At 43.3% G+C, this 21,380-nt stretch overlaps 1 protein-coding gene across 3 annotated transcripts in view; it reads right to left on the bottom strand.

The window, feature by feature from the left end:
• Positions 1-21,380, bottom strand: part of LOC116990326 (tyrosine-protein phosphatase non-receptor type 11-like) — a 102,452-nt gene that overhangs the window by 8,840 nt on the left and 72,232 nt on the right. For all 3 annotated transcript variants that reach the window (XM_033047844.1, XM_033047846.1, XM_033047845.1), the window contains 8 exons: positions 20,104-20,220; positions 16,389-16,502; positions 14,126-14,222; positions 12,580-12,659; positions 10,943-11,086; positions 7,311-7,442; positions 3,093-3,247; positions 1,906-1,973 (listed from right to left, as the gene is read on the bottom strand). In XM_033047844.1, coding sequence (XP_032903735.1) covers positions 1,906-1,973; positions 3,093-3,247; positions 7,311-7,442; positions 10,943-11,086; positions 12,580-12,659; positions 14,126-14,222; positions 16,389-16,502; positions 20,104-20,220 — 907 coding nt within the window. The remainder of the gene's footprint in view (positions 1-1,905; positions 1,974-3,092; positions 3,248-7,310; positions 7,443-10,942; positions 11,087-12,579; positions 12,660-14,125; positions 14,223-16,388; positions 16,503-20,103; positions 20,221-21,380) is intronic.

Raw genomic sequence — 21,380 nt, 5'->3', positions numbered from 1 at the left:
ATTGCAGTGAGCTATCTACAGTAAGCCAATGGTATGAGATTTAAATAGGACACCAATTCCAGAAAAAATATCCATCTGGAGTCCACTAAAGTTTGGAATCATTGAATAGTATAGAAACACTTATGGAAATGTATAAAGATATGGATTATGTATAGAGAATGATGCACCTAGAAATTAACAATTTCATGTCCTTGTGTTGCATTTCACTTTTTTACTATTTCCTTACAACATAGAAGATGATTCAGCTAATTGCCTCTATGCTGACTAAGAACCTTCCCATCGGTCCCATTCCCTCACATTTCCATTTATCTCACAGGCCCATCAACATCTTCACGACTCTCCTGCCATCCATTTACACACTGGTGCGATTCACAATGCCCAAATAACCGACTGAGCTGCAGTTGTTGGTTACACCGAAGATAGACACAAAAGGCTGATGTAACTCAGCTGGTCAGGTAACATCCCTGGAGAAAAAGTCTGAAGACGGATTCCGACCTGAAACGTCATCTTTTCCTTTTCTCCAAAGATGTTGCCTGACCCACTGAGTTACTCTAGCATTTTGCGTCTAACTGGCCAGTATGCCTTTGGATCCAGGAAACCCCGGAAACCCTTGGAGTTGTGTGGCAGCAGGACTAATCGCTGCTTCACACTACTGACGTGGTTGTGAATACAGTCAATGAAAAGTTATTGCCGTGGATTGTATCACATAGCAATGGGCAGTTGGCAGGCAGTGCGTGTTCACACAGAGTTGTTGTTGATTAATGAGCTATGAGCCATTTTTTAAGTTTGGACCTCATACAGCATGATGTGGTTTGCCGATCCAAGGCTGGAGTGTACAGCAGCCAGCACATGGCCATTATATTTTCCTGAAGTTATGAAAAGCAAATCTCGTACAAAGCTAAAAGGTGATAAATATTTTTGATTATTTTTTGTTAACTTGATCAGTCCCATTCAAAATCACCAGTTCAGATATTCAGTGCAAATACAAACAGCAATAATAAGCAGGGTGCATGGGTTTTTGTATAAAACTCAAAACTGCGATTAATTTTATATTGGGTTCAACAAACTCCAATTTGCCTGTGAATCAAATAGGCATGTAAGATGCCCACCTAGAGAGGGATCCAACTGGAGTATCACTTAAGTGACTGAACGCCATGTTAAGGCCACTATTTATAATAGGCAGATAACTAAGGAACAATAACTAAGAAAGCCCGCCAGCGGCTCTTTTTCCTGAGAAGACTGAGGTTTGAACGCCAGGCTTCTAAACTCATAAACACATCATATATGTTGATTATTTTATTTATTATTGTCTTTTACCTACCAATGTCACTTTTATCTTATCTTTATTTTACCTTAATTTTATCCTTGTAATATCATTGCTGAGGTGACCCGTTGTCTTGTCAAAAACATTTCATTGTACCGTTGACCCTGTGTTAACCTACATATGACAAATAAAACTGAACTGAACTGAGATGAGATAAATAACAAGGGAAATGTAATGCTGACAAAATAAAATTGTTGGGGGAAGAAAGACACACTTTGCAAGCATTATTCATGGAAATATAGAAAATAGTTGCAAGATTAGGCCATTCGGCCCTTCGAGCCAGCACTGCCATTCAATATGATCATGGCTAATCATCCAAAATCAGTACCCCGTTCCTGCTTTCTCCCCGTATCTTTTGATTCCTTTAGCCCCAAGAGCTAAATCTAACTCTCATGACATGACTGCTTAGTTTAGTTTTTTTGTCACCTGTATCGAGATAGTGAAAAGCTTTCTGTTGCGTGCTACGCAGACCAGACTGTGAGAAAATTGTGATTTTTCTTTATTACCTGCATAGAACAAGATCCAACTGAAAAGTTACTCTCCTTGTAGATCATATATGTCCTTTCCTTTTTTTTTCTTACCTTGTCTACTGATGTCAGATATTAACATATCTATGACAATTATGGTTCCTGTTCTCCCAATGCCAGCACTGAGAAGAAATAAAAATGTTAATTAAAAGGGGAAATTGACGGAGAATATCAAGACAGTAGCTTTTGATTGGAGTTCACACACAGAATTTTAAAATGGGTTTAGACTTGGAAATAGGATTAATTTCCATAAATCAATGAGGATACTTAGGAATTGTTAGTGGAGAAAAGAACCATGTTCCATTTCTGTCTAAAATACCGATGAGTTTGAGACTGACAAATCCATCTACATCAAATCTCTCAAAGCCCAGACACAAATATCTTGATACCCCCACATCTGCCAAACCCTTGACTTGACCTGATCTATCCCTCCCTCCCGCCTTCCCCTGGTTACTCCCTACTCATAGACCCCCATCCAACCTGGCGACTGGCTTTCGACTGGAAATCTGCTCCTATCTTAGCACCTTCCCTGCCTCTACACTCTCCATCATTAACTGCGCCCTGAATCAACGATGCTTCCCTACCGACAACACAGTTCAAATGCTCACTCACATCTGATGATCACTACTGATCAACTCTCCTTGTTTTGAATTGACTGCCCTTTTATGGCCATGTTAAGACTAATATTTTTTTTTAACTTTGGACTTGAAGGGTCCAAGATGGCGCCTGAAATGCAGCGACTCTTGTGTACTGATTCAGTGTGGTCTCATATCTTACACTCTTGGACATAGCATGATTGTTCCCAATGTATTGTAGGATTGTCACTGAACTGTATGCAAAAATAGAATTGCACTGCACTTAGGTACATGAGATAATAAAGTTCCATTGAACTATCCTTTAAAGAGGCCGATCCTCACATTGTAGCAGTAACCTTACATTTAGAGTTGCTGCACCCTCTTCAGAATTTCACCCAACCTCCTGCTCTTTAAATTCTTTGATTAAATGCGCAAATTATAGATTTTTACAACTCTGTGGCAATCGAAGCCTTAAGCCTCAAGTGCTACTTTGCCAACATCCAGTTCACTTTGAATATAATGACACAGTCCACAGCTCAGGTTTTCAATCAATTACTGAACTCTCCATTATCCTTGAAACTCCTGCTGTTCGTGTTATGAGATGGAACTGTATGTGGTGGCCAGTTTAAAGTGATCCAAAGATCAAAGTGGAAATTATCCAAGTACCTGCAGTGCACTATAATAGGTCCCATGTCTGGAATACTCTGCTGCGCTCGGTTTACTTGGTCCAGGAAACTCAACACTCCTCCTGGTTCATTGGGAACCCCATGGTCAGGCCAGCTGAGATACTGATAGTGCCATATGTGCCGAGGAAGGTCATTCTGTGTGAAATAAAATCATTAAATGCTTGTCAGCACGTTTTCAATGTCCTGGTCCATTCTGTAATCAAAATCCATCAATAGAAAATGCCGTCCTTTCCCATGTTGAGTATAATGCATCGAACCAAAATACAAAATCGCAATACTGAAGTAACTCAGCGGGTCTGAAGAACAATGATAGGCGATGTTTTGGGTTGAAACCCTTCTTCAGACTGCTCTGACCTGCCCCTCCTCTTTTACAGCTTTCTTTTATGCTCCCCTGCAATCAGCCTGAAGAAGGGTCACGACACAAAATATCACCGGTCCATGTTCTCAGGAATGCTACCTGACCTGCTGAGTTACTCCAGCATTTTGTGCCTTTTATTGGTATAAACCAGCAACTGCAGTTTCTTGCATTACATTAATCTTTTGCTCTTACTCACTGTTCTTCCTCACATAAACAACGTAATTGTATAGGCTCTATTGTCAGGAATCAGCTTGTGCTAGTGTCTGATACTGACATAATTAAAATATGATGTCAGAGTATGTTTGCTGCTCTGAGAATTAAAAAAAAACACCATCGGTAGAACTCCACACTCAAATTCCTATGTCAGTTAATCATATACAGACTGAGAACAATAGTCTTCTGTCATATTTCAAGTTCAAACTCCTGATCTTCAAAGGTAAAAGGTAAACAAACCCATCTCTGGTACAGGAAGTATCAATGTAACCTTGGGAAGAGGGAGTTGAATCACTATTATCCAATAACCATTAACACAAGCTTACACATTTACAATGGCACTTCACCACCTGAAGTTTAAATCTTTATTTTTCTAACTGTGTAAAAATGTGCTTTTGGTCAGAATCATGAAATATACATAGTGAACACTTATCTTACTCTACTTCTGAAACTGTGTTCTGTTGGGTAGGAAAGATGGGGAATGGGATGGGGGTGGGGGAAGGAGATCAGTGTCTTTTCTGCATGACTTAAGAGTCAGGGAATGGACAGGTGAAATGTAGTCAGAATTATTGCCTCGATAAATATGACTACCTAGATACAAGATACATTTATTTGTCACATGTGCCAGTTTGCAGAGTGAAATGTGATCACCATACAGCCAGACAATAAAATAAAGAACACAACACGATAGAGTTCAACATAAAACATCCCCACACAGCAGAATCAAAAGTTTCCCACTGTGAGGGAAGGCACCCAAGTCAGTCATCTTCCTCTGATGTTCACCCGTGGTCGGGGCCTCCGAGCCCTCTGCAGTCGCCTCTACGGGCAGCACGCCGCTCAGGCCCGCTCGCCGGGATGTTGGAACTCCGACGTCGGATTGGGAGGCCAACCTCGGCGACTTGGACCTCCAAAACGGCCACCGCTTCCCACCGGATTCCGCAGCTCCCGATGTCCCCAGGCCGCGCTGGGCGGAGATGCAACGCTGGCGGCCCTCGTCAAAGTAGTTCTCGCCCGCTCCACGGTATATCCAGCGCCCCCCCGCCTCTGCCGAAGCTCTGGTCCGGTCCCCGGTCTCCGGTAGGAAAGGCCGCTCCGATCCATCTGGTAGGCCGCGACTTGGAGAAATAGTCGCATCCTCGCCAGGTAGCGACTGGGAAACGGTTTCCCCCTTACCCTACCCCCTCCCCCACATAGAAAAACAAAAGAATCCCCAAAAGAAAACTTAAAAAAAGATAGGAAAAAACGGACAAACATAATGTACCAAGTTACTTATAAGAAGAAAGTGACTTAACGAAATCACCCTGGTCTTTCCAGGTGAGACAGTGCATCACTTGGACTTCTTCCATTCTAGTGCAGTGCATTTGGTAGATGACCACTTTGTGAATCACCTCCGTTCAGCGACCGTGCACTTTCTGTTGCCTGTCATTTTAATTCCTCATCCCACTCCCACTCTGTCGTGCTGGTTTGTGGGCTCCTGTCCTTACAATGAGGCCTAATGCTAGCTTGAGGGACAGGATTTCATCTGCTATCCTGGCATGCTGCAGCCTCTGCACTCAATATTGAATTCTATAGCTTCAGGTAACTTGATTTCTATGCACCTCATATTCCGGTTGGGTGGCTTACAACCCAACAGTATGAGCACCGAATTCTCCAATTTTAAATACCTACAACCCCCACCTCCCTTTTCACCCTTCTCTTCCCTGTGCCCTGCCCATTTCTCCATTTCCACCTCCTCTACCACCTATATTCCTTCCTCTGGTTTCACAATGTGAGCTTTTCTATCCTTATCTCACACTTTGTGTCTTTTCATCTTTGTCCTTTGTCCAACAATCTGCCAATTAAATCCCCCTCTCACCTGTATCCACCTATCATTTGCCAGACTTTGTCCTGCCTCCAACTTTCTCCCACCCCGCCCCCACCCTTCTACAATCAGTGTGAAGAAGGAACGGACCCGAAACATCGTCTATCCATGTTCTCCAGAGATGCTGCCTGACCCGCTGAGTTGCCCCATCACTTTGTGTTCTTTTCGGTAAACCACCATCTGCAGCTCCTTGTGTCGACAACTTGGTATGTTGGTCTGTATCAGTCGTCTACGCGATATTGGCTCAGCTTTTTTGTTTTATTTTCTCTCCTTACTTTCCCTTTCGGAGTTGTGAAATACAGAGCAGGAAATCAGTCAAGAGCTGTCTTCAGGTAGGAGGTATGTCTGCCTCCTATGCATTTCACAACTCCTGCATTGTTTTATTTGTGTACTTTTATCTATGCCCTCACTCTCGAACCACTCCCAATCACTCAATGATTAAACAGTCACGTCCTGCAGGTCCCTGGCAGTTTTACAAGGTTCCTTTGTCACTTTCCCACTTCTGGAAAAAAACTCACACCTGTTACTCTAAATTAAACCTAAACTCGAAATGTTGAAGAAAATTGTATTCAGCATTGTATTTACCCCATTGCACTACCTATTGATGGTACTCACGTATAGTATTATCTGATTTAATTGGATAGCACACGATCAAAAGCTTTTCACTGCATCTCAGTACATGTGATGATAATAAATCACATTCCAATACTAATTCCATTTTCCTTCCCACAGATGCGGCCTGACCTGCTGAGTGTTTCCAACGTTTTCTGCTTTTGTTTCAGCTTTACACCCACCTACCGGTTATTTTTTGGATTTTCATGCTTTGTCAGAATTAGATGAATGAGAAAACAAATAGGTTTTACGTTGCAGCGTGGATAAATGAGCACTGTGCCCTATTCGTCTCTCCCCCACCTTCTATGCAATTTAAACATATACGTATTCCCTATTTTTTCCAATTCTGATGATGGCTCTTTGACCCGAAACATTCACTGGTTCTGTCCCTACAGATGCAGCCTGTGCAGTATTCCCAACATTTTTGGATTCTTTTTTTCATTTACAATGAGATACCACAAAGGGCATAATATCTGCGACCAGTTAATATGGGGGTTTTTTTGTGTGATATTAAACTCAGGGATTGGCCTGCACACCAAACTTTTACTTTTCCTTGAAAGTGGGTTCTTTGACATCTCCCTGCACAGAACGGCAAAGGATCTTGGATTAAAGTCACATTTGAATAAAGAACTTACAAAAATACAGCATTCACACGTAATTTCACTGAAAACCGTTAAATGGCTTTTCAGTACATAGAGCACAATGACATATCCATCTTAGTCCCGTTTGGAGAGATACAGCATGGAAACAGACCCTTCAGCCCACCGAGTCCACGCTGATCATAATACATCACCCATTCACACTAACTCGCTGTTGTCCCTTACTCTGGACACTAGGGGGCAATTTACAGATACAAATTAACCTATAAAACCTGAACGTCTTTGGGATGCGAGTGGGAACCAGAGCAGCCGGAGGAAATCCACGCGGTCACACAAGGAGAATGTGCAAAGTCCACACGGGCAACACCTAAAGTCAGGATCGAACCCGGGTCTGTGGTGCTATGAGGCAGCAGCCCTACCAGCTGCACCACTGTACCGTCCTATAGAAAAATGCATCCTAATTATCCTGTGGATCAACACAGCGGTTGTAAACCAGCATCTGCAGTTCCTCCCTGCTCATGCTGTGGAACACATTCTGATCAAGCGTTTGGCTACCTGGTCTATTCGTGTGACCTCCAGGTCACGTACAATGTAATCTTGTGCCATGCGTTCTTCCAGATTCCGCACTGAAATCAAGCCATACTCCTTTGAAGTTTCCAAATCTGGCCAGTAGCGAACGCATTTATTCTGTAAGCGGCAGATAATGAAGAATAATAAGGCAATTTAAAAATTATATGGATGAAATTCAACAACAAAAATATTCATAACATACCAGTTCATTTGAATAACGTAGGAAAGCCTCTCGAAAGGACCTTTTTAGAATGCATGCAAACACTTCAGCTTAGTGATGTGCTGTGTACTGATTTCATCAAAGAACATGATTCAATTAAAAACATAAAGTGAGTTTTGCAATGGGGGCACTGAGCCAACATGCCCAGAAATATGCCTATGTCTATTGCCAGGGTCACAAAACAATGCGCACACACACAATGGTCTGAAGCCTAGTTTGGTTGTTGTGCTGTGGTGTACCTGGTTTGGCAGCAAAATAAAATACAAGGATGAGGGTGGGAGAGTGGAGGGTACCAAACTCTGCAGCGAAAGCCATAACGTGATGCTGAGGGACAGGCAATGAGAGATCTTGTGTCTTTACAATAGACGGTCAACCGTCTCAGAAGTCTGCCATCCAAGCTGCTGGGAACATTTCATCGGGCAGGCACTTTGCATCTGCAAAACGATAAAGTCATTCGCTTGGAAAATAAAGTATCAGTGATCTTATATGTGTTGGAGTACTTAGCAATCCAGCGAATGAGTCATGTTGCTTATGGCAGCAATTAAACAAATTGATAAAAGTATGATGGTAATGAGACCTCTACTGGTTATTTGTATGAATGGAATAAAGTCTGTAGGGAGGGCTTCACTTAATAATAATAATAATAAATTTTATTTATGGGCGCCTTTCAAGAGTCTCAAGGACACCTTACAAAAATTGAGCATGTAGAGGAAAAACATGTAAGGGGAATGAAATAAATAGTAGAGACATGACTAGTACACAAAGTAAAGACAGAATTCAATACAAAACACAGTATGAGGCAATTAATGCACAGATGAAAAGGGGCGGGGACGTGGGGCTAAGGATAGGCAGAGGTGAAGAGATGGGTCTTGAGGCGGGACTGGAAGATGGTGAGGGACACGGAATTGCGGATCAGTTGGGGGAGGGAGTTCCAGAGCCTGGGAGCTGCCCTGGACTTAGACAATAGCATAGAGGGATGTTCAAGTAAAGGGAGTATTGTCAATGGGCAAAACTGCTGGTGGAACTCAGAGGGTTAGGAAACATCTAGGGAGAGAATGGGCAGGTGATGTTTCGGGTTGGGATCCTTATTCAGTGGGATCGCTGCTCCGCGTGGACTCGGTGGGCCAATGGGCCTGATTCCGCGCTGTATCCAAGTGAAAAGTCACAGGCAGATGCAGCCAGACAAAGGAAGGGGAACGGGCTGAGTTTGGAGACGGACGATAGAAGAAAGAAAACAAAAAAAAGGAATATTTCCTCAAATTTAATTTACTTAAGTTCTATAAATTCTGAGCCCGTGGCAACAACAAAATATAAATTCTTGACTCATGTAATGGAAAATATTTTCTGGAGAGAAATGGAAAGTTTTCTTGCAGTAAATCAACAATGTCAGGTCATTAAACTATAAATCTTATCTGACAACACTTCTCCGAAGTACCTTGAAGCAAACACAAGTGACAAAAAAATGATATAAACTTCCGAAATCTATGGAATGCATTATCCAAAAGAAATGTGGATGCGAAGTCACTGAGTCTATTCAAGACAGAGCCTGACAGATTGTCAGTAGCATTGAGATAAAAAGGGTCTCGAACCGAAAAAGGTCGCCTATTTCTTCTCTCCATAGATGCTGCCTCACCCGCTGAGTTCCTCCAGCATTTTTTGTCCACTTTCGATTTTTCCAGCATCTGCAGTTCTTTCTTAAACATTGAAATAAAAAAATTTCGGCCACGATCTTACTGAAAGGCTAGACAGAAACCTAAAAGCAAACGGTTAATTCTAGCTCCATTTAAGTTCATATTTATTATCGTCACATTAATGGAGGTAAAATGAAAAGCTTCGTTTTGCACGCTATCCAAGCAGATCGAATATACCATACATAGATACAATCAGTTCAAACTTGAGTAAAATAAATAGAGCAAAGGGGAAGATACAGTGCAGAATATTGTTCTCAGCATTATAGCGCATCAGTTCCATAGACAAGTCCAATGTACTTAATGGAGTACAGGTGAATTGGACAGTACCCTTGCTTACAGCAGAACTATTCAGATAATAGAGAGGGAAAAGCTGTTCCTGAGTCTGGTGGTGCGCACTTTCAAGCCTCTGTATTTCTACAAGATGGGACCAGGGAGAAAAAGGAATGATGGGAGTGGGACAAGTCTTTGATTATGCTGTCTGTTTTTCTGAGGCAGTGTTTAAAAAAATATTGATAATTACCTTTGCAAAGGGTTATTTGTCATGAGGAGTGGAGCAAAGGTGGTACATGTTGACCTGCTGCCTCATGCTCCAGCACATCAGGTTCCATCCAGGCCTCTAGTTCTGGAATTCACATGTTCTCTTGTGATCGCGCGAGTTACCTCTGGATGTTCTGGTTTCATCCCACATCCCAAAGATGTGCTGGTGGGTCAAATATCTTTGTAAAATTACCTCAGTCTGGTGGATGGTAGGGGAATTATGAGGGAGTTAGTGGCGCATACGAAATAATGGATTAAAGGGAAGTGTATGGATGAATGGGTCTGCTCTGATAGCTGGCAATGATTGACATGCCAGTCTCCTGTTATATTGTATGGAAAATACAAATGACCAAAGGGCAGTGCATTTGGCCACTCAATCTGCTTAATACTGGAATATCTGGAAGTATGGAACAAGTGATTGATAAAAATACATCTATTGATGCTCCTGAACACATCATCAGTGATGTAACCTGGGGTCATTGGGTGTTTCGGATCTTTCAACATCAGACACCCTCACCCAGGCGACCCAGCCGTGGGTTGATCAGACCACGACTTGTGTTCAGGTGGCATTCGCTCCTCCCCATGGACCTCCTCTCCTGATCCAGAGCCATCTTGAGGCCTTCTCCGCTGCCTCTGTGGTGTTCTTGATGGCTCTTCTCCTCGCCACTCCGTTGATGCCCAATGCACTCAAGGCTTTGTAGAGCGATTGCCCTGCAAAACCTCTGCAGCCAACCTCGACGGGCATACACCTTGCCTTCCAGCCCTGCTTACGGCAGTCTATGACCAGCTCTTCGTACTTGGTCATCTTCCTCTCGTGGGCCTCCTCCAGACGGTCCTCCCATGGCACTGTCAGTTCCAACAAGACGATGTTTTTGGTCTCCTCTGAGACCAGGAGGATGTCTGGCGTCAGGGTGGTTGTGGCAATGTGCTGTGGGAACTACAGCTCAGGATTTAATTCAGGATTGAATTAAAATAGCTTCCATAAAGCTGCTTCAATAAATTCAGCCTCATACTAATAAGGTGGTCAACACTTAACCTGCACCTTATAATAGCTTTCTTCAAATGGTTCCTTGACTCCTGTGTTGTACATTTTTATAAACATTCTAGAATTATCTTTTGACGCAAGAGGTGTAAACAAAATGTTTATCCATGCAAAAGAAGTTGCTCACCTTTCCTCTTTCTATTTCTTTGGTTGTCATGACAATGACATGGGCATTTTCCTGATAAATTATCTTCCAAAAATCATTGATGGTATTCTGAAGGCAGCCTTGCGTTGCAATGTAGTTTTTACAGTCATCTCCACTTTTTCCATTCTTCAGGTACATGTGGATAAAGAAAACCATTGTTCCAATGTATACCTTTTAGGTTTATTTTGCTCCAGAGGATTGGACAAAATTTCCCACACGTTATGGAACTAGAGCATAGGCTTATTTGGTACCATGTATGATGTTCCACAAATAATGGAAGTTAACATGGCTCATAACTCAATTGCCCAACTCATGTACTTGTGCCACACAAGACGATTGCGTACACCACTATAATGCTGAACTGATGGAAGATTTAGCATTAATCAATTGTCTATTGATTATTGAATAAGGGCACTGACCACCACTGAATATGGGATGAGGCTCAGAATATCAAGAGCAGGAGAAAGGGCAGGGAATTAAGAGGAAAGGAGACATTGTAGGCAGCCCTTTATGGAATGGATGTCCATGAGTAATTCATTTGTCAATGATATTGGTAAATCTAATCCAGATTCAATCCACCAACAGTCCCATAATTTACCACCACTCTGTCACTGATGATCATGGCACTCACTAGATCTAGGTGCAAAATCAATATAATAAATACCGCAAGTAAAATTTATAAATCACTACATCTTGACGGGGAGAAGGCAGGAGAATGGGATTGAGAGGGAAAAATTGATCAACAATGATCGAAAGGCAGAGCAGACTCGATGGGCTAAATGGCCTAATTCTGCTTCTCTGTCATATGTTCTTTTCTCTGTGGCTTTGGTGGTCTATTAGTCCAGTGTGGAACAACCCACATGGCTGCAGCATGCCTTCAGTATCAGCTCATGGGATACAGTCCTCTGGCAAGGTCATTGCGTTTCACATAATATGACCCAAAGATTGCCCGTCATCTTCAATGACTTCATGATCACGAGATTTAAACACATCCATTTCCTCCCCCCCCCCCCCATGGAAGTTACTTGGGTATTCTCTACATGATCTAAATTAGTAAAATTGCTGGTCTTCACAATCCACTCACCAGCTACACAAGACAAACCAGGAGCCACAAACCAGATCATCGCCACAATGACCTTGTCAGCCTTTGACAATTTTCCTTGCAGTTAATATTGTAGCTGATAGCAGAGTTCACTGACCATGTTATCTTCTGCTATGCATTTTCTGAAGTGCATTACAAGGGAATATTTCTTTTACACCTATACCTGACACCAATTGCTTGTCCAGAACCATGAATCATCAAAAAACATTCCACATTTACCTTGTCGCCGTTTATAGACTTAAATAACTTGAAACAAGTCTTGATTCACAAAAGCAGTAGTTGTGTATAAAAAGCCAATCACGGTTGGGGTGGGAGATTGCAACCTTCACGTGGTCCGCCCTGTTTCATCGAATGCAATCAACCCGGCGTGCACAATCAAATAAGATCAAATAGAACAAGTTGTCCTACAACTTTAGGCTGTGCACGCCATACGCAAGAAGAATAAGCCAATCATGGTGATATTTAGAGTAAAAAATAAAGAAATTATAAGCCATCTTGAAAATGAATAAATACTTACTGTGATATCATTAGCATTGATATAATCAGCTCCCACTACACTTTCATCGACTTCCTTCAGGCTAACTCTGGTATTATCAACTATAGAAACAAGGCAATGATTAGGATCATTAGAAGAGATGATTTTTCCAATTAAAAAAAAATTGCTTTTCTGCGATGGCAAACTGGCATTCCAAGAATAAATCGCGCTATATTTAGTATAGCTCTGTTGGACACGGAAGCAAATCATAATCTGATAGCCGCATCGTGATTCATGCCAGCTCATGGCAAATTGTTTATTTCAGTTGCGCACTGTGGAACACTTTACTATAGTTAGTAATCGCAGGAACTAATAGAGATAGGAAACTTTGACTCAATTTATATATTTTAACTGATAAATGCAAGAATAAAACAAATCAATACTACTCATCGTTGAATGCAAGCATATTCTTAACGGTATGGTTTCTGTTGCCATTTGATGAACAAGCTCATCTTCTCCACAAATCAAGCTTTACTATGCACTTGCCTTCCACTAGATTCCAGATAGCATGACAATACAGACAGAAATAGAGTCATACAGCACAGATACAGGCCCTTCGGCCCAAGATGTCCATGCCAAACCAATATGCACCATCTACGCGTCCCATTTGCGCACATTTGGCCCAAATCCCTCTGAACGTTTCCTATTCATATACCTGTCCAAATGTCTTTTAAATGTTTCTATAGTACCTGCCTCAACTACCTCTGTCAGCTTGTTCCATGTATTCACCACTCTCCGAGTGAAATCATTGCTCCTCAGGTTCCTATTAAATCTTTTGCCTCTCACCGTAAACCTATATAATCTGTTTTTTTGATTCCCCTACTCTGGGTAAAACAATATTGTGCATTCACTCTAACTCTCTCATGCTTTACTATATCTCTGTAAGATAATCCCTCAGTCTCTTGTGCTCCGAGGAATAAAGCTCTAGGCTGCCCAACCCTTCCCTGTAGCTCAGGCCCTCGAGTCCTGGCAACATCCTCGTAAATTTTCTCTGCATTCTTTCCAGCTTAATGACATCCTTCCTATCGCAGGGTGATGAAAACTGAACACTATACTCCAAATGCCGTCTCACCAATACCTTGTACCACTGTAACATAATGCCCCACCGTCTATACTCAATACTCTGATTGATGAAAGCCAATGTACCGAAAGCTTCCTTTACCACCCTCTCTACCCGTGAGGCCATTTTCAGAGAACAGTGTATTCCTCAATCTCTCTGGTCTACAACACTCCCCAGCCCTCTGCTATTCACTGTGAAGGTCCTGCACAGGTTTGACTTCCCAAAATCCAACACCTCACACTTAGCTAAATTAAATTCCATTAGCCATTCCTCAGCCCACTTGCCCAGCTGATCAAGTTGCCGGTCTAATTCTTGATAACTATTCTTCACTGTCTATGATACCACCAACTTTGGTTTCATCTGCAAACTTACTGGTTATTGCTTTGCACATTCCCATAAAAACCACAAACAGCAGTCGGTCCCCGAGGCAAACCACTACTCCAAAAATTAATGATAATGTTCACTTACATGGTAGAATATTTTTGTATCTGTTTTTGTTTTTGTTCTCTATTCTCTGGCCTTCCTTCCTGCTATACAATAGTTTATGTTCCTGTTGCTGAAGGAGCTGTTAGAGAAAACATACTGCAATGCATATCATATGCTTGAATTAAATTTGAACTTAAATTAAATTCAGTCAGCTGGACTGCCCCTTTATACGAAATTCAGTGTGCGGCTATATTTTCAGAACGTTAGTTACTTTCTGCTCGGTAGCATGTGGATAATTATTTATTTACAATCAAATAATCCTGAAGCCTAATTTACACTTATAGTTTTGTGACTTGGTGAAACAATTGCTATTTTCTTAGTCGTAGAGTGATATAGAGTGAAAACAGGCCCTTTGGCCCAACTTACCCACACCGGCCAACAATATCCCAGCTACACTAGTCCCACTTGCTTGCGCTTGGTCCATATCCCTCCAAACCTGTCCTATCTATGTACCTGTCTAACTGTCTCTTAAACGATGGGATAGTCCCAGCCTCAACTACCTCCTCTGGCAGCTTGTTCCATACACCCACAACCTTTTGTGTGAAAAAGTTACCCCTCGGATTCCTATCAAATCTTTTCCCCTTCACCTTGAACCCATGTCCTCTGGTCCTCGATTCTCCTACTCTGGCAAGAGACTCTGTGCATCTACCCGATCTATTCCTCTCATCATTTTGTACACCTCTATAAGATCCCTCCTCATCCTCCTGCGCTCCATGGAAATGAGACCCAGCCTACTCAACCTCTCCCTATACTCACACCCTCTAGTCCTGGCAACATCCTCGTAAAGATATACTGAATCCTTTCAAGCTTGACAATATCTTTCCTATAACATGGTGCCCAGAACTGCACACAATATTCTAAATGCGGTCTCACCAACGTCTTATACAACTGCAACATGACCTCCCAACTTCTATACTTAATACTCTGACTGATGAAAGACAAAATGCCAAAAGTCTTTTTGACCACCTTATCTACCTGCGACTCGACCTTCAAGGAACCATGCACCTGTACTCCTAGATCCATCTGCTCTACAACACTACCCAGAGGCCTACCATTTACTGTGTAGGTCCTGCCCTTGTTTGACATCCCAGAATGCAACACGTCATACTTTTCTGTATTAAATTCCATCAACGATTCCTCCACCCACCTGGCCAGTCGATCCAGATCCTACTTCAATCTTTCACAACCATCTTCACTATCTGCAAAACTGCTCACTTTTCTATCAGCTTACTTGCTAATCTTGCCCTGTATGTTCTCATCCAAAACACTACCCAAGAGGCCTACCATTTACTGCGTAGATCCTGCCCTTGTTTGACATCCCAAAATGCAACACCTCACACTTCTTCTTACTCTGAACGGGAAAAAATTAAACTATTGCCGTGGACAAAAAACATAGATTTTTTTTCAACAGAACAAGATACTAAAATGGTGTCCGAGCAGCCTGTTAAAAAAGATTGCTTATGAGGTTTAATGTCATGCGACTCATTTCAGGCACTGTTATATGGCCTTCAGTAGTTCAGGTCACCTCCCTATCACACTTTTACATATGTTTGTGCATAAATTGGCCGTATTTTGGGACCATTATAGGAAAGATGTTATCAAGCTTGAACGGGTTCAAAGAAGATTTACCAAGATGTTGCCATGACTCATGGGGGAGGTTGAGCAGTCTGGGGCTTTATTCCTTGGAGCGCAGGAGATGAGGGCTGATCTTATAGAAGTGTACTAAATCATGAGAGGAATAGATCAGGTAAACACCCAGAGTCTTTTGCCCAGAGTAGAGGAATTGAGAACCAGAGGACATAGGTTTAAGGCGAGGGAGGAAAGATTTAATGGGAACCTGAGGGCATAACTTTTTTTTTACACAAATGGCGGTGGGAACATGGAACAAGCTGCTGGAGAATGTAGTTGAGGCAGGTACTATCACAACATTTAAGAAACATTTGGTTAGGTACATGAATACGGTCGGTTTATGGGCCAAAAGCAGGCAAGTGGGACTAATGTAGATGGGGCATGTTGGTCAGCATGGGCAAGCTGGGCCGAAGGACCTGTTTCCACGCTGTATGACTCTATGGCCACATAGTTAACCTTCTTGTCAGATTAAGGGAGGTGGTAACTCACTAATATGCGTGTCCATTAATTTTTAAAGGAGCATCAAATGATTGCGATAATTGCTCAAGTTACAGGTTACTTAAAGTAATCAAAATGCAAGATTTCATGTTATTTAAAAAAATATCATGACATTTACCTCAAACTCTTCCCAGAAACCTTGTTTGGCCTTTTCTGTGTTATCTGCTGTTTTATTGAGCTCTTTCACCCGATTCTCTATGTTCGCAGCATTTATCCTTGTGGCATTAAATGGCTGTGAAGAAAAAGTTCTGTTAAAATCATAATTTTGTACAGCCAACTCAACTGAAGGGTCATTATAAAATGGAAAAGCCGGATGAAGCGTTACCATCAAGTCTATTAAACAGCTGATTAAAGTATTAATGCATTAAAGTATTAATTAAATGTTCCCATTTTAGGTAACTACCCCCCCCACCACCACTTTTCCCCCCTTTATTTCCTGTGCCTCACCTGGATGCATACCAATTTCTTCCACTATTCCATCTCCCTATCCCCTTTGCCATCCCCAAACCAAACTTCCTCTGGCTTTCAATTTCAAGTCTCATCTCTCCCATCGACCCACAATACCATCAGGGGGCGCCGCATGATGGCTGCCTCGCCAACGGTCTGTCTTCGTCTTTTCCTTCTTTTGTGTTTTTAGTTTGTTGTAAAATGTATGTTTTAGTTTATTTTTAGTTTTGTATTATGTGGAGTGTGGTGGGGGAAAGTTTTCTTGTCTCTTTCCTTGACGGAGATGCGACTTTTTCCGTGTCGTATCTCCGTCGGCACTGCGGCCTAACATCGTGGAGTTGGTGGCCTCTTGTTTGGGACATCTAGAGCTCCAAAACCGCAGAGCCAGCGGACTTTAACATCTTGGAGTAGGCGTCGGCCTTTGGTGCTCCAACCCACGGACTTTAACATCGTTGGGCACGCAGTCTCTGGTGAGAGACTGATTTTGGGAACTCCAAGCTGCAGGAGTTCGACCGCTCCGACGTGGGAGAATGATCGCGGATGGTTCGACTCCCCCGACCGCGGGAGGAAAGGAGGAAGGAGATAAGACTCTATTGCCTTCCATCACAGTGGGGAATTTGGAGGAGCCGCTGTGGTGGATGTTTATGTCAATTTTTATGTAGTTGGGTGTCTTGTTGCTTTTTTGATATGACTGTATGGCAAACTAAATTTCTCGTATGTTGCAAAACATACTCGGCTAATAAATTACGATTATGATCTTCTTCCCATCTCTAATAATAATAATGGATGGGATTTATATAGCGCCTTTCTAATACTCAAGGCGCTTTACATCGCATTATTCATTCACTCCTCAGTCACACTCGGTGGTGGTAAGCTACTTCTGTAGCCACAGCTGCCCTGGGGCAGACTGACGGAAGCGTGGCTGCCAATCTGCGCCTACGGCCCCTCCGACCACCACCAATCACTCACACACATTCACACACAGGCAAAGGTGGGTGAAGTGTCTTGCCCAAGGACACAACGACAGTATGCACTCCAAGCGGGATTCGAACCGGCTACCTTCCGGTTGCCAGCCGAACACTTAGCCCATTGTGCCATCTGTCGTCTCTGGCCTTTGTCCACCCATCTTCCAATCAAAACCCACTGTATTCACCTATCACTTGCCTGGCTTTGTCCTGCCACCCACCTCTCTTCCAGCTTTCTCCTCCCTACTGCAATCAATGTGAAGAAGGGTCCGGACTCAAAACTTAGCCTATCCATCTTCTCCTGGGATGCTGCCTAACCCGCTGACTTACTACAGCACTTTCTGTTTATTGTTTGTAAACCAGCCTCTTCAGTTCCTTGTGTCTTAATTAATGCTTCTTTACATTGAGAGAGAAATGGGTGTCATGGCTACGCACTGAACCAGAACAAAATCAATGTTAACTTCATTATACTTTCACTGGAGATCTGCCACAGCAAGGTCTAGGGGAGATATCCGGAAGTGGCGGCGCTGTGATACAGCTGCGGCTCGCCTGCAGTCTGTCTGTTTTTACTTTTTATGTTGTTTTTTTTTGTCTAGTTTAGTAATTTTTTTGGTTATTAGGTGGTGTTATGTATGTGGGGGGAGGGTGAAACAGAGCTTTCTGTCTCTCCCTTCGGGGGAATGCGACTTTTTGTCGTATCCCCCTTCTCTTCCCCCGTCTGCGCTGAGGCCTAATGGCGGAGCTGGCGGCCTCCAACCTGCGACCGACCTCGAGGGTCCGGAGGTAGAGCCAGCCAGGACTCACCAACGCGAGGCTGGCCGTCTTCGAGCTGTGGCGACGTCCGGGTAGCGGCACCACTCGTCGCTCCGGTGAGGGCGGACGGCGCGGAGCTGAGACACTCCTGTGTGAGCGGCACGGCTACCGGCTGGAAGGTGCTCCGGTGGGGGCGGCCCGGTGCGGGGCTGAGACGCTGCCTTGTGGGCGGCCCGGTGCGGAGCGGAGACGGTGCAACGGCGGCTGAGGCGGCGGCGACCTGGATCCGGGGCTCGGCCGCGGGCCAGTGGAGGACAATGTCGGGAGCTCGCAGGTCACAGGCTGGTGCCTGTTTTCCGGAGCACCCGTTGCAACAGCTGCGTCCGCTGGACTGGAGGGTGGCAGCTTCGACAACCCCCCGGGCCGCGGAGCTTGAACCGCGGGACTGACTTACCATCGCCCGGTGGGGTATCGCCTCGGCGCAGAGGGAGAAGAGGAGGGAAGAGACAGTAACTCTAAGACTTTTGCCTCCATCACAGTGAGGAGGTGTTTGGTGAACTCACTGTGGTGGATGTTAATTTGTGTTTATTGTGTTTTGTTATTATTACATGTATGGCTGCAGGCAACAGCATTTCGTTCAGACCGAAAGGTCTGAATGACAAATAAAAAAAAAAAGGATTCAAGATATGTGGGTGAGGAGAGTTGGTTAATGTTTGTTTATGGGAGAGAGTGTCAGCGATGAAAATGAGGGATCGGATTGTGGATATTAAGCCAGGAATAAAACTGCGGGTGACCAAGAGTTTGATATATTCAGGCCATGTGTCAAAATGTAGGTTGGTAGCAGAGAGCAGGAAGGGCATCGACCGTTAGTGATCTGTGAAGGGTTCGGGGAGATGTTGGATCAACAGACTAGTGTTGGAGAGGCAGGAAAGGGTGTTGGATTGGCTATTGGGGAGTGGGAGATGGTTTTGGCTAAGTTAGATGAGATGCTAGAAGTTGGGGAAGCAAGTTGGGAGGGCTTGACTGAAGACGAGCTTGGTAAGTATTTGCTCAAAAGGTCTCCTTTAGGTAATGTAGAAAAATGAGTGTTTGATAACATCCATACATGGTGAGATGGCATGCAGGCATGGATAGCATTGGACATTACTACACATGTCCTGGATCCTCCATGCTTCAGTGAGGCAGACACATGAAATTCTCAAAGAAAACCACGTTGTGAGACTTGCAGCAAGCGGGATTGTTCTGCAGCAAGCAATGGCATTGTTCTGCAAGCTGTTGTAGACTTGATGCTTCAAAATGGCTCCCTTCTATGTTAGGGAATGTAAAAATTTGAGGAGAAAACTAGAATCTCTGGAAAACCTAGAGAGATGATGCTTCTGGTCATGGCCCTTCTTCAGATAGAAGAATCCCAAGGCAAAAGGTCACCTATTCATGTTCTCCAGGCATGTTGCCTGACCCACTGAGTTACTACAGCATTTTGTGACTCTCTTTTGTACTGTGTTCTTCTATGATTCTGTGACAAGAGGAGCTGAGACAAGGACTGTAAGACATATTTATTACAAATAATGGCATGCTTGCCGGATTCACATTTACTCTTGTCAGTAATAATTTGACTCTGAAGAAAGTTAATTGGAAAGACATGGCCCACAAGTAGGACAATTACAGTACCTGTTTAAGGTGAACGACAATACCAGAAACTTCCACCATTGGGTTTTTTTTGTAGTGTTCCACCAGATCAGTAAGGGTGTCAAATCTTTCACCTCCACCAACATCATATTTTCCAGCCTGCATGAAGGAAACAAAACAGACTGATTCGAAAGTAAAGGAAGTTTATAATATCAACTTGCAGAGTGATTGGGAGCCAGGTGTCTTTCCAGTTTGAGACTGTAAAGACATCTTATCATAAACAAAACACCGATTATTACTGGCTACATATATACACGAGGGTAGAAGTTTTACAGGGAAAGCGTCATCATTTGTTCAAATTCAGGGTCTGATATTTAATTATGTTGCTGCCACCAGCTTGCACTCCTCAAGTTGAATCTCTATCCAATGCTCTCTAAAGCCAAGGCAAAATATTTAGGGTTGCTGCAGAATATAATGCTTTGTTTTCAAAGCAATGCCCTTGTTTAGAATCAGTTTCCTTTCTGGTTTATAATACAGCTTCCTCATTTTAAACAATAAATATGCTGATACTCTGCTGAGCATTAAGGATGTTGTACCGCATCGCAGATGAAAGGTAAAAACCCCTCTTACATTTGTACAACATCAGATCCTAATGTCAGAACGACCCCCTACCGGGGCCATGAGAATGAGATTTACATTTTCCACAGGGGCTACTACGATCTTCCATGGGAATAGCAGGATCATTTGTGCTGCACTCTGAAACTTAATGAAACTGTTTACTGATTATAGTTTTTTCTTTGAGTATAGCCATTTTGTAATTTTGCTGGAAAAAATGTGATTAGTGGAAATCATACCATTTAGGATCGCTGCTGGAAATGTCAGGATCCTCTTACCCTCATAAACCTGTCTGATGCTGAAGGTAGGCACAAAATGCAGGAGTAACTCAGCGGGACAGGCAGGATCTCTGGAGAGAAGGCATGGGTGACGTTTCGGGTCGAGACCCTTCTTCAGACTGATGTCAGGCGGGACAGAGATAGAATGTAGTCGGAGAGCTGGTGTAAGGCTGGTGGGAGAACTGCGAAGGGGGAGGGGATGGAAAGAGAGGGAAAGCAAGGGCTAATTGAAGTTAGAGAAGTCAATGTTCATACCGCTGGGGTGTAAACTTCCCAAGCGAAATATGAGGTGCTGTTCCTCTAATTTGCGCTGGGCCTCACTCTGACAATGGAGGAGGCCTAAGACAGAGAGGTCAGATTGGAAATGGGAGGGGGGAGTTAAAGTGCTGCGCAACTGGGAGATCAGGCAGGTTAAGGTAGACTGAC

This window comes from Amblyraja radiata, chromosome 31, assembly GCF_010909765.2.
Source record: "Amblyraja radiata isolate CabotCenter1 chromosome 31, sAmbRad1.1.pri, whole genome shotgun sequence".
Taxonomy (NCBI): domain Eukaryota; kingdom Metazoa; phylum Chordata; class Chondrichthyes; order Rajiformes; family Rajidae; genus Amblyraja; species Amblyraja radiata.
The sequence above is the reverse complement of the archived record's forward strand: the minus strand, read 5'-3'. Positions and strand labels throughout refer to the sequence as shown.